Below are 14531 nucleotides of genomic sequence, written 5' to 3' on the forward strand. Positions count from 1 at the left end.
TATTGTCTTATAAGAAAGCCAAGCTGTTGTACAGACAAAGGTATAAAGTAATGTCATGATGTTGGAAGATTAACATGGACATGTATAAATGCATATGCACTATGATAAACATAAAAATATTAATTTAGTTTTAATTTGATAGTATGATATTTATGCACATCTCCCCAATGTATTTTTGGTGAAAAGGTTTTGAATGTAGTAAAAATGTTAAATAGCTTGCTGAAAGCCTGTTCAAATGGCAAATGAACATTCTAGATAAAAATCGATGACTTCATGTACTTGTCAAGGTCTAATTTGTTACCAAGATAACTTTTTTGTGTGTCTGTGTGAGGGGGGTGCTTCTCACTGCGGTGGCTTCTCTTGTTGCGGAGCTCGGGCTCTAGGAGCACGGGCTTCAGTATTTGTGGCTCGCCGGCTCCAGAGCACAGGCTCAATAGTTGTGGCGCACGGGCTTAGTTGCTCCGCGGCATGTAGGATCTTTCCGGACCAGGGCTCGAACCCGTGTCCCCTGCATTGGCAGGCAGATTCTTAACCACTGCGCCACCAGGGAAGTCCCGTCATTTACTTTTTTTTCTTTGAATTTTTGAATTATATTTTATTTATTTTTGTATACAGCAAATTTTTATTAGTCATCAATTTTATACACATCAGTGTATACATGTCAATCCCAATCGCCCAATTCAGCACACCACCATCCCTGCCCCCATGCGGCTTTCCCCGCTTGGTGTCCATACATTTGTTCTCTACATCTGTGTCTCAACTTCTGCCCTGCAAACTGGTTCATCTGTACCATTTTTCTAGGTTCCACATACATGCGTTAATATACGATATTTGTTTTTCTCTTTCTGACTTATTTCACTCTGTATGACAGTCTCTAGATCCATCCACATCTAAACAAATGACTCAATTTTGTTCCGTTTTATGGCTGAGTAATATTCCATTGTATACACGTACCACATCTTCTTTATGCATTTGTCTGTCAATGGGCATTTAGGTTGCTTCCGTGACCTGGCTATTGTAAATAATGCTGCAATGAACACTGGGGTGGCATGTCTTTTTGAATTATGGTTTTCTCTGGGTATATGCCCAGTAGTGAGATTGCTGGATCATATGGTAAGTCTATTTTTAGTTTTCTAAGGAACCTCCGCACTGTTCTCCATAGAGGCTGTATCAATTTACATTCCCACCAATAGAGCAAGAGGGTTCCCCTTTCTCCACACCCTCTCCAGCATTTGTTGTTTGTAGATTTTCTGATGATGCCCATTCTAACTGGTGTGAGGTGATACCTCACTGTAGTTTTGCTTTGCATTTCTCTAATAATTAGTGACACTGAGCAGCTTTTCACATGCTTCTTGGCCATCTGTATGTCTTCTTTGGAGAAATGTCTATTTAGGTTTTCTGCCCAGTTTTGGATTGGGTTGTTTGTTTCTTTAATATTGAGCTGCATGAGCTGTTTATATACTTTGGAGATTAATCCTTTGTCCGTTGATTCGTTTGCAAATACTTTCTCCCATTCTGAGGGTTGTCTTTTCGTCTTGTTTATGGTTTCCTTTGCTGTGCAAAGGCTTTGAAGTTTCATTAGGTCCCATTTGTTTATTTTTGTTTTTATTTCCATTACTCTAGGAGGTGGATCAAAAAAGATCTTGCTGTGATTTATGTCAAAGAGTGTTCTTTCTATGTTTTCCTCTAAGAGTTTTATAGCGGCCTGTCTTACATTTAGGTCTCGAATCCATTTTGAGTTTATTTTTGTGTATGGTGTTAGGAAGTGTTCTAGTTTCACTCTTTTACATGTAGCTGTCCAGTTTTCCCAGCACCACTTACTGAAGAGACTGTCTTTTCTCCATTGTATATCCTTGCCTCCTTTGTCATAGATTAGTTGACCATAGGTGCGTGGGTTTATCTCTGGGCTTTCTATCTTGTTCCATTGATCTATGTTTCTGTTTTTGTGCCAGTGCCATATTGTCTTGATTACTGTAGCTTTGTAGTATAGTCTGAAGTCGGGGAGTCTGATTCCTCCAGCTCCGTCTTTTTTCCCTCAAGACTGCTTTGGCTATTCAGGGTCTTTTGTGTCTCCATACAAATTTTAAGATTTTTTGTTCTAGTTCCATAAAAAATGCCATTGTTAATTTGATAGGGATTGCATTGAATCTGTAGATTGCTTTGGGTAGTAGAATCATTTTCACAATATTGATTCTTCCAATCCAAGAACATGGTATATCTCTCCATCTGTTGGTATAATCTTTAATTTCTTTCATCAGTGTCTTACAGTTTTCTGCATACAGGTCTTTTGTCTCCCTAGGTAAGTTTATTCCTAGGTATTTTATTCATTTTGTTGCAATGGTAAATGGGAGTGTTTCCTTAATTTCTCTTTCAGATTTTTCATCGTTAGTGTACAGGAATGCAAGAGATTTCTGTGCATTAATTTTGTATCCTGCAACTTTACCAAATTCATTGATTAGCTCTGGTAGTTTTCTGCTGGCATCTTTAGGATTCTCTATGTATAGTATCATATCATCTGCAAGCAGTGACAGTTTTACTTCTTTTCCAATTTGTATTCCTTTTATTTCTTTTTCTCCTCTGATTGCTGTGGCTAGGACTTCCAAAATTATGTTGAATAATAGTGGTGAGAGTGGACATCCTTGCCTTGTTCCTGATCTTAGAGGAAATGCTTTCAGTTTTTCACCATTGAGAATGATGTTTGCTGTGGGTTTGTCGTATACGGACTTTATTATGTTGAGGTAGGTTCCCTCTATGCCCACTTTCTGGAGAGTTTTTATCATAAATCGGTGTTGAATTTTGTCAAAAGCTTTTTCTGCATCTATTGAGATGATCATATGGTTTGTATCCTTCACTTTGTTAATATGGTGTATCACATTGATTGATTTGCGTATACTAAAGAATCCTTGCATCCCTGGGATAAATCCCACTTGATTATGGTGTATGATCCTTTTAATGTGTTGTTGGATTCTGTTTGCTAGTATTTTGTTGAGGATTTTTGCATCTATATTCATCAGTGATATTGGTCTGTAATTTTCCTTTTTTGTAGTATCTTTGTCTGGTTTTGGTATCAGGGTGATGGTGGCCTTGTAGAATGAGTTTGGGAGTGTTCCTTCCTCTGCAATTTTTTGGAGGAGTTTGAGAAGGATGGGTGTTAGCTTTTCGCTAAATGTTTGATAGAAGTCACCTGTGAAGAGCTTTTCTCTAAATGTTTGATAGAATTCACCTGTGAAGCCATCTGGTCCTGGACTTTCGTTTGTTGGAAGAGTTTTAATCACAGTTTCAATTTCATTACTTGTGACTGGTCTGTTCATATTTTCTATTTCTTCCTTTTCCAGTCTTGGAAGGTTATGCCTTTCTAAGAATTTGTCCATTTCTTCCAGGTTATCCATTTTATTGGATAGAGTTGCTTGTAGTATTCCCTTAGGATGCTTTGGATTTCCACGGTGTCTGTTGTAACTTCTCCTTTTTCATTTCTAAATTTATTGATTTGAATCCACTCCCTCTTTTTCTTGATGAGTCTGGCTAATAGTTCATCAATTTTGTTTATCTTCTCAAGGAACCAGCGTTTAGTTTTATTGGTCTTTTCTATTGCTTTTCTTTGTTTCTATTTCATTTATTTCTGCTCTGGTCTTTATTTCTTTCCTTCTGCTAATTTTGGATTTTGTTTGTTCTTCTTTCTCTAGTTCCGTTAGGTGTCAGGTTAGATTGTTTGAGATTTTTCTTGTTTCTTGAGGTAGGCTTGTATAGCTATAAACTTCCCTCTTAGAACTGCTTTTGCTGCATCCCATAGGTTTTGGATCGTCGTGTTTTCATTGTCATTTGTCACTAAGATAACTGTTGAAACTGCTTTCTGAGAGTATTTTGGTTGGGGAATAATAATAATAATAATGATATTATTAGCTTTTAGGCCTTCCAGCTTTTGGGGTTATTAATTTAAAAAAAATTCAATCCTCAGTACTATAATTTAACTTCAAGGTAAATTAATGATTAACTTCTCCATTCCAGTTTCACTACTCATTGTAGGATGGGCTGCTGTGATAATCCTTGAAGGTGAGTATAGCACTGGTAGATTTGATTACCCTTTACCATGTGTTAAAGAATACATTTGTTCCTCACCTGCTCTTAATATGCTGCAATGATCCAATACATTGGAACCTTCCATTCACCATAATGGCCAACCTGGTACAGAGAGCTTCACATTCCTCCATGCTGGAAGACAGAATCATGTCAGTATTCTGGGCACAGAAAATTGGTTTAAGATCATGAGCATAAGCTTAACTTTTTTCATTATGGCACCTTAGAAATATTGTTTTGAGTATTTGAGTTCCTTAAAATGTCCTTTCCCTTGAAGAACAAAAATATCTTTTAACATATAAATTAAATGTCTTCATATAGGGTTTATTACTGTTTCTTCTCAAACTTGAGGCCATCTCTCTCACCTGGATAGCCCACTCTATCAAACACAGTATTTCTTTTAAGCTCTTTCAAACTCTGACTCAAGACCTACATTTCGTAAGAAATGTTCCCAAAATACTACTAAGCTGTTTCAATTACGCCTTATACTCCGTATTCAGTTGGCTTCTATGCTTCTGTGTTTATAACTAGTTAACCTGTACTTGATTATATAATTCTAATTTCATGTATGATGATAACTGGAGGAGATTTTAGGTATCACCCTGTCCACTTAATACAAAAGTTAATGGAGGGCTTCCCTGGTGGCGCAGTGGTTGAGAGTCCGCCTGCCGATGCAGGGGACACGGGTTCGTGCCCCGGTCCGGGAAGATCCCACATGCCGCGGAGCGGCTGGGCCCGTGAGCCATGGCCGCTGAGCCTGCGCGTCCGGAGCCTGTGCTCCGCAACGGGAGAGGCCACAACTGTGAGAGGCCCGCGTACCGCAAAAAAAAAAAAAAAAAGTTAATGGAAATCAGGGGAGAATGGATACATGTATATGTATGGTTGAGCCCCTTTGCTGTGCACCTGAATCTATCACAATGTTGTTAATCGGTTATACTCCAATATAAAATAAAAAGTTAAAAAAAAAGTTAATAGAAATTAAATGATTGGCTTCAGAACATATACTGTGCTAGGGCAAGGCTAGTATATAGGATATAAACAAGTCTCTTGATTCTAAACATACCTAGTTCTTTTTCTACTATATGGTCATTATAACGAAAGGATGAACTTAATATAAGGCCGACCTTATAAGAAAGGCACAGAGAAAATTCTTTAGTAGCTCTTTTACCTAATTGATTGGAAGGGTCTACTTCATGGAGAAGGCTTGTGAATGAGCTCTTAAAGGACTAGTAAGATTAGAATCTGGAGAGATTTTGTGAAAAGATCAATTCCAGTAGAAGGCACAGCCAAAGAAAGCGCATGTGATAGGAAAGGGCAGTGAGTGTACACGGAACCACGAGTCATTCAGATTGACAGATAGGAGAGGGTGTCATAGGAAAAAAAGACTAGAAGTTTAGACGAGGCCAGATAATAAAAGGCCTTGCATACTAAGCCGAAAAATGCTGAATTTTATGTGATAGGCAATAGGGAGGCATAGTTGAATTAAGAGGGCCGCAAGTTATGGGAAATTTGTTTCTTAAAAGATTTCTTAGGCCCTGTCCCACCACAGGAGCTGGAGTCTCACCATGAAACCTTCCAGACTTGCTCCTTTGACTATGAACAGAAAATACTTTAATCCAATTGCGGAATTCACTATCAGTATATATTACACGGGATTACCTTTCCCCTCTCTCATCCTAACATCGTGTCATCTCTCAGTTTACCTGTGAGAAGTGAGGATGACGGCACATTTATTCTGTACTTCTTCTGAAATGATCTTCCAGAGGTGCCGTTTTGATTTAGGATCCATCCCAGAGCTTGGCTCATCCTTAATAGAAAGTTACAAGAAGAATTTATCAAATTAATTAAATTTTGATGAGGTTCTTTACATGAATCATTGCATCTCACTTGCCTAGAACAGAAATCACTTTTCCAGGTCACGTGACTAACTTGTTTTATACTTAATAGGCTTCTTTCTGCTGCTGTCAAAAAGCTCAAAATTAATCATTTAAAATTGTCAATGTGTTTTAAAAAGTATCTCAGTGAAGTTGTACTCTTACTTTATACTTGTCTCTCATATTTCTTTGGAAAATATTCTGCTTCAATTACTGACAAAGCAAGAATTTTTACATTTAATACTATATTGTCACATATATATTTGAAGCTACATCAGCAAGACTGCTACCTTGCTCCTGATGGCAGAATTGTGGCTGTGAGTGATAAATAATATGTTATGTGAAGCACAGAGAATTCAATTTGATTTGTTTTTGTTAATATGATTGAGGTGTACTTTCAGTTTTATGTTATTAATTGAAATTTAATACTCCTTGGGGAAATAAAAGTAAGATTTGCAGAAATTGCCAAATAGAAAGATATAAATTACATTTTAAAGTAAACGATGTTTAGAAAAATTATTCAGACATAAAATTAGAAATGCAGCAATGGAAAACCTAAACAAGCAATAATAAATCCTGACAGATGATTAAAAAACCAAATTGTAGGTCAAGGTTAGGTAAAAATTAAAAACATATGTCTGAAATGGAAACCTCATCAGAGGTTTATTTTTATAGTAAGGGGTTAAATTTAAATTTAAAGAAAGAAATGAGTGTTAATTTGGGGGAACAGTAAAGGTTATATTGTCACTGTTCCTATTTTTGAAGACAATGGCATTACAGTAAATATATATAAGAGAAAATACGGTATCTTTCTCTCATAGCCGGATTTTAGTTCAGCTCATTAATACATAATATTTGCATAGAGCTTTTAACAACATTTTAAAGTACTTTACATCTATTATCTCACAGGGGTGCCTAAGGATTGTTTTCTTCAATTTAAGGTACACTTATACAATAGAATTCCATTATGAGCATTGATTGGCAGGGATATAATGCGTTACAAGCTTCCGGTATTATAGAGAGATGGGTTGTGCATTACTCTACTCAGTTTAAATGATTTGATCCTCTATATTACTTAATCTCTGGAATAATATGATGATTTATAACTGGTGATTTTATTGCATATAGTTAAGCCTCTTTTGGAGTTTGGAAGTCCTTGAATGAAGGGGATCTTCCAAAATAAGGGCAAGCTTATTTCTCTGAAATAAACACTTTTCACAGTGTTTGGCCTGGGGAGCAGAATGCTATGTCACTCCTAGTGTAATTTATATTTCCAGGTGATCAACTTAATTTTTCAGCTCTTAATCAAAATATAAACGTGACATGTATTTCTTGTCTCCAAAAAATTCAGATAAAGTAGAATGGCATATTGTCAAGATTGCATCTCAAGCTAGGTAACTCATATTTTTAAGCAACAAGGAAATAACATTTTAGCACAGCATGTTGTCCTCAAATGTGTATTTCCTTTTTGGTAGAAGTTGGAAAATGTGTTAGTTCACCTGATCAGTTACTAATAGAACTGATTTCTTCAATAACTGGGAATCAAATTCTGTCATAATTTTACTTACTCATTTGAATATCCTGACTTTGTTTCAGCTACTTCCTATTCCCATGTTTCCTCTGAAACCGACTGAGCCATAGCTTCAGACAAAAACATTTTTAACGGCTTATTTTTGTGGCAACAAATTATCTGATATAAATTCCTTAGTGAGACAATATATGTAAAGTGTTTTACAAAATAACTAGCATATAGTGAGACCCCAGGAAATGTTTATTTCAATAATGATAATGAACTGTTACACACACTATTGGATATATGGTTCTAATTAGGTAGTAGCCTTTTTCACAATGATTGTCTTACCAGCAACAGTATGGAAGGTTTCCCTATCAAGGCCAGTGCAGTGGATAATTTTCTTTTTGTGCCGTAACTACACATAGAGGTAGTTTTGTCCTTGTAGGGCTCCAGGTAAAGCCTCCTAAGGAGTTTATGAACAGCCTGTGGGTGGAAAAGAGGACTTAAGTTGATTTTCCCTTGCCAAAACCCTTAAAGCATTAAACAGAAAAAGAGCTACTTGTGAAAAGAAAGTTTTATAATGAAGAAATACATTCCCGAAAAAATTAAAACATTTAAATTCAACATAAATTTTAGTTTATTTTCAAAGGTCCACTTAAACATTAATAGTTCAGGGACTTCCCTGGGGGCACAGTGGTTAAGAATCCTCCTGCCAATGCAGGGGACACGGGTTCGAGCCCTGGTCTGGGAAGATCCCACATGCCGCGGTGCAACTAAGCCTGTGCGCCACAACTACTGAGCCTGCGCTCTAGGGGCCCGCGCACCACAACTACTGATCCCAGGTGCTGCAACTACTGAAGCCCGCACGCCAAGAGCCCATGCTCCACAACAAGAGAAGCCACCGCAATGAGAAGCCCGCGCACCACAACGAAGAATAGCCCCTGCTCACTGCAACTAGAGAAAACCTGCACGCAGCAAAGAAGACTCAATGCAGCCAAAAAAAAAAAAAAAAAATTAAAAAAAAGAAATATAAAAAATCAAATTGGAAGCTATTCTATTTTACTTGGGCATTTTGTAGGTAATTCCATGTTTCAGTACTTATCTGAACACTAAAGGATATACAGGCATCACCAAACATGGCTCAGTCCAGAGCCTAAGGCAAATGTCATTCTTTATTTGATAGTTTTTAAAAGACAACTGAACAAACATGGGCCAAGATGTTGCTAAAGTCGAGTTCATAGGTTCATTTATGATATACACAATCAAGCTAATACTGCCTCAATTATCACTGTCAGGAGAGAAATGTCATAATTTTCCAGATGTCAACTTGGTCTTGAGGGTGGGTGTGTGGGAAGCAGAAATAATAATGGTTTTCAAATGAACTAGTTTTTCACACTTATACTCACTTCTTTAATATCTTTTTCTGGAATTCCATGTATCCTAGCATAGAAATACAAGTGTTCTTCCACGGTTACCAGGTCATCCAAAGCATCTTCCTGAGGACAGTAGCCAATTAATGAGCTGTCAGAGTCAGCGTGAGCCAGAGACCTGAATTGAAAGAATCAAAAACACAAATGACTTTCAGAAGATGTTTCCCTCTTAGCCCTCAGAGGTCGGGAAGGTAGCTCTATTTGGGTCATCGTGATTGGTGAGTCTGGAAAAAAGAGGTAAAAACAATCCCACCATCATAGTCATACTTAAAGGTTTAAAAATTTCCACTCGAGTAGCTGTTTCTCCTCTAAGGATTTAATAATATAACCACAAAATAACATAAAGAGTTCATTGTAATTATTTTTCTCATTTAATTATATTGTGTTCAGTAATTTGAAGCATTTGTTTTCATACCCAATCTTATTTCTGATCAGAATGTTTCCGCCTGTAGGAATTATGTCTCCAGTCAGCATCTTGAAGATGGTGGTCTTTCCTGCTCCATTCACCCCAAGAAGGCCAAAGCACTGGTTTGAGGGAGAAAAAAAAAAGATGTAAACTTTAATTCAAACCAAAGACATGGTACTATTATATCTCTTTTCTTCTCCTTGGGTGAAATAAATTACCAAGAAAAATAAATCACTCGAATTACTCACAGATATTGCAGTGCTTTGCTGGCACTGGATAAAACTTTTTCTTTTAAAACAATTAGGTACTTAAGTATCTTTTTTTCCTTTAATCAGCTGAACATTTTACATATACATAGGACTTGTTTTACATACTGTATTATAGCACACCTCTGTGTGACATGATAGGATACCCAAGTCAGATATGCTAACCTGACAAAGTAATTATATTTATAGATTTCAAATTATTCACACAAAACCACAACTTTACTGAATAAGCTACTGAAGCGATAATCTCTTTATGTGGTAGAATAAACCTGATGCACTTAGTTTGCAGTCAGGCTCGGCAAAAAGGGAAATGTCCGCATTCTTCTCCTCCTTTCAAAGCTGCCTTACTATTGCTTCTGTGAAAACAGCAAGAATGTGAATATGAATGCAGTTCTAGTACCTCACTTCCGACAACTGATTTCTTTATGCTGTCTTTTGAAGAGGCCTGGAAACTAAGAGTTGAAAAGAGCACCCTGCATGGACTTCTTGACTGAAAGTCCACTCAGGGAGGATAGTAACTTGGGAGGGGGCTCAGGATTTGGTGTGTGGTGAGTCCTCCCTGCCAAAACGAAGACTTACAGGGTAAGTAACACATAGACACATGTAAATTACATATATAGAATCCATCAAAATATTCAGAGGTTGACTTTCAGATTTCTAGAAAAAAATTAAGGAAAGATAAAGATTTTTGTCACTTAACCATGTCAATACAAAGGATAGCTAGAAACAAAACACTGTTCCTTACCTCCCCAGCAGGTATCCCAACGCTGATGTTGTTTACAGCTATAATCTTTTTGTGGATAAGGTGGTAGGTCTTTGTAAGATGATGGAGTTGAACCAGGTCACATTCATTTGCACCATTCTCAACTCTAAACCTCTCAGCCCACACATCTTCATCTTCAACTATTGTCTCAATAACAGGTGGAGAACGAAATTTTTTGAAGAAGCGTCTAAAAAATGGGCCCAATGATTCTGCATCAATGACTGAAATGGTACCACTCAGTTTTGACATATTTTAGTAAGTTCTTACTTCATTAAAAGTGTGCTATCACATACTAGGTTTCTTTTAAATTTTTTATGCATTATGGTACTCAAACAACTTAAAAATTAGTACGGATGCTCTTTACAATATTTGTTATAATATTTGGGAAACAGCTTTTGCTTTCCATGACTTAAATGCTTACAGATCCACTATTAAAAGTGAGAATCTTAATTTCAGTAACAAGGAAATTAGTTTGGGTTTGAAAGTTACTGCCTAACAGAGAGACTAGAGTCATTATTAAGACTCAACATTTTACAAGCCCATGATCAATGATCACCTTTTTTAAATCCTCTCTATTTCTTCTTTTGTCATCACAATATGAATGTTATTCTACAGTCCTTTTACTGTGAATGTCTTATCTAGGATCTAGCCAATATATTAAGGTTATCAGTCCTGAAAACTCACGAAATCTCAAACCCACTTCAGTATCTTGCCTAATGAATACCAAAGCAAAACAAACCAACAGATCAATTCAGGTCTTCCTCCCAATGTCCCGTTTCTTTTAATGATACCCCCAGAGATTCCAATTGTGATGTTTTCTTTGAAAACATCCCCATTCCAAAATCCACTCACGCAGTCAGACTCCTAGCACTGGAAATGCCTTATAACAGCCAGTCATCTATCATTTTCTGTCTTTTTCTATTACCATCACAGGCTTTCATTTTTTTTTCACACAGATTTATCCAAGAACCTCAAACTGGTCCAGCGTCTCTGACTCTTCCCTTACAGTATGCACTGTCTCCACAAAAATCACAGCTCCTAAAGCACCATTTGATCCTGTTGGTGTCTGTTCAAAAACCTTTAATGTGCTACTATTTGTTTCTTGAATAAAGTCCAAGCTATCGCTTTTTAACCAATCAGTAGACGCCATAATTTTCCAACCCCATGCTTTAGCTCCTACTCTTTCATTACATTTAGTCTATGCTCTAGTCAAATTGTATTACTCATTTCTCAAATATGCCTCAAGATTTTTCTATCTTTGCTCTTATCTTTCCTTTCATTATTATTAACTTAAATCTTATTTTTCAATAGGTGATACATGCCATTCATGTATTAAAATTAAAATGGTACTGAAGAATATTTAGTGAAAAGTAAGTCTCCTTCAACCTCTGTTTTTTAACAGAGGCACTCATAATTAGAAATAATCTATGCATATGTATGCATAAGTAATATATATTCCTTTTTTTAAACTCAAATTGTAATATACTTCATTTATAGTTCTGAACTTGCATTTCTCACTTAATAAATATTAGAAGTAATCCCAAACATTACATAGTGAACTGCATCATTCTTTCTAATGGCTGCATAGTGTTTCATTGATAAATTATACATATAATTCATTTAACTAGCTCCCAAATGAAGGACATTTAGGTTGTTTTCATTCTTTTGCTATTAGGAATTCTTTTGCTATGATGAATAACTTTATACATACACAATTCTGCATATGTGTTAGCATATCTATTGGAAAAATTCCTAGAATTGTTGGGTCAGTGGTATGTGTATTTTTATTTATGATTTTGTCCTCACTTTACTCAATCTTCTTTTCCCAAATCCATTGCTAATATTCTACATACTCAGTTCTCTTTCCCCACTTCTACTTTCTATCCTTCTAAACACAACTCAAAGACTACATCTTTTGTTTATGTACATATTTTCTCTCTACCACTGAATCTTGATCTCTTGGAGGCTAACAATTGTGCTTATTTAATTTTACTCCCTCACTTTACAATACTTGCAGAGCCACAGTAAGGTTTGATAACTATTTACTGAATTAAGTAGATTGTGAATTATGCTACAATTTTTAAAAGTTTTTTGAGCAAAACATTTCCATATTACTAATTGAAAAGCTTAGACTACTGACCCCTCTCTGAATATTTTGAATTGAGTTTTGTCATGGATGTCAAACACTGTTTTCATTGTATTTACCTGAGTTTATTTATTAGCCACTCATTGATTAAAAGTCGCAAGAAAAAGAACACGGTTCCTTGACAAACCAAAGCCACAAACATTGCACCTAGTTTATCCATCTCAAAGGTTTCACTTGGATACTCCACTCCATATGCTTTTAAGAAGTCTAGGACCGACTGTTGTTGAGAAAGTTCAATCAAACCATAGCCAAAACAGAACTGCGGGAAAATCAGGAAAATGCGCTTGAGGGTTTCAGAAATAAGTTCTAAAGTCTGAAATAAAAGAAATAAAAATAAAGCTTAGTGTTAGCCTTCCAACAAATTGACAAAAAATTGTAACTAGATATAGATAAATATTGAAACCTGAGAAGCTTATCTAGATTGGCAATTGTTTCACATGCATACTTAATTTACATATAAACATTTACTATAGCCAAATGGTGGAGATTTATTACTAAAATACAAGCCAAAAAGGATTTTATATATATATATATTTAAGATGGTCTAAGGTGTCAGGCCAAACCCTGGGGGCAGAATCACTTCTAGACCTGCCTTAGGTCCTAGGAATGTAGTAACAGCCAGGGTGCTAGGGTCTGATAGAGTATCTATGGGTAGGTGCCTGAGTAAAGAAGGGATTTAGTAAAGTTTCAGAACCTACGGTAATTCCTACTAGAAGAGGGAATAAAATGGTAAAATGATACGGAAGGAGAGACAACGTATCTCAACGAGGAGCATATGGCTCATTTTCACGTTATTCACACTTGGGACCAACCACTTGCACCTCATGGATTTTCTTCTTCCTCCTGGAGTGTGCTTGTCTAGTCCTCACTTCATACTCTTTCTGTTCTTTTCCATTCAGTTGTCCAGCACTGAGTGTGCCTGTCTATTCCTCACTTCATTTTCTTTCTATTCTTTTCCATTCAATTTCCCAGCACTGGTAGGGCTTCCCTTGTCACCAATCATGACTGTTAGCTCTGAACGGAAAGTGATGCTTACAGTGAAGTAGACTCCAATACATGAATCAGGTTTTTTCTCTATGGATGCTCAAATGAATCTTAACCCATAGTCATATAACTAAGCCACTGTCCTTGTCCCTACCATACCATAACAATTTGTTAATGAGTAAAAAGTTTAGCTGACCGATTGGCTGCATGATTTCTGTAGTGCCATACAAGGTATCTGACTGAATGTATCTCCATTTACCTACTCAAGCCCTATCAAATGTCAATAGTTTTGACACTGCGTAAATATAATCATAGACATTAACCTAGATGGAACCTAAAAAGAATTTTAAAACGCCATAGTTTCCCCTCTACTATATTTAATAGAATCAAATGAAATGCCCCTATTCTATTTAGAGAATGCAAAATACAGAAAATCTTTCCACCTTGGAACATGTTGAAGCATTTGATCCAATAACTGAAGTTTAGCAGACTAATAAAGGACCTTACCGTATCATTAGGCTTTTCCTTGGAAAGGAAGTACACCACCGACAGGGAAACAATGGAATTGATGCCAAGAAAAAGGTTGATGCAGACGTAAGTGATGAAAGCCACTCCTGTTTCATGGAAGAGCCCAGCCAGCAGGTACATCCAAGAAAATGAGGCATACCTTTATGGTAATAACACGAAGAATTAAAATCATGCCGTAATTATTCTTTTACTAAATAAATAACTTCGATAGTGTTCCAAAGTGAAAATAAACAGAGATCAGTTGTCAAGCTTTGTAGTTAGATCTCTCTTTTATCCCTCTTTTTAACAACAGCCTAAAAAAAAAAAAAAAGTGAAGCACGCTTTTTAAATGACAGTAAAGGTCTTTTAAGGAATCTTGAGTAGTCATTACAATTACAAATTAATTTTTCCTAGAGATGGTGTTACCCCACCCAGGCAAGACATTTTTTTTTGGCTCAGAAATGTGAGTTTAATAGATATATCTTACAATTTAAAGTTGAGAAAAAAACCACATTGTCAGCTAGCTAAGCAGAGAGAGTATGCTTAGAAGCTGCATGTCCTGTTTTGA

At 36.3% G+C, this 14531-nt stretch overlaps 1 protein-coding gene across 1 annotated transcript in view; it reads right to left on the reverse strand.

Annotated features, from left to right (window-relative positions):
- ABCA12 (ATP binding cassette subfamily A member 12) overlaps window positions 1–14531 on the reverse strand; it is a gene marked incomplete at both ends in the record, with an annotated part of 179106 nt that overhangs the window by 4505 nt on the left and 160070 nt on the right. The window contains 8 exons of the mRNA XM_082840648.1: window positions 4117–4209; window positions 5778–5881; window positions 7810–7944; window positions 8868–9009; window positions 9307–9416; window positions 10309–10513; window positions 12532–12785; window positions 13964–14123. Of these exons, the coding sequence (XP_082696774.1) occupies window positions 4117–4209; window positions 5778–5881; window positions 7810–7944; window positions 8868–9009; window positions 9307–9416; window positions 10309–10513; window positions 12532–12785; window positions 13964–14123 (1203 nt within the window). The remainder of the gene's footprint in view (window positions 1–4116; window positions 4210–5777; window positions 5882–7809; window positions 7945–8867; window positions 9010–9306; window positions 9417–10308; window positions 10514–12531; window positions 12786–13963; window positions 14124–14531) is intronic.

This window comes from Leucopleurus acutus (assembly GCF_964270905.1).
Source record: "Leucopleurus acutus genome assembly, chromosome: 6".
NCBI classification, from domain to species: Eukaryota; Metazoa; Chordata; class Mammalia; order Artiodactyla; family Delphinidae; genus Leucopleurus; species Leucopleurus acutus.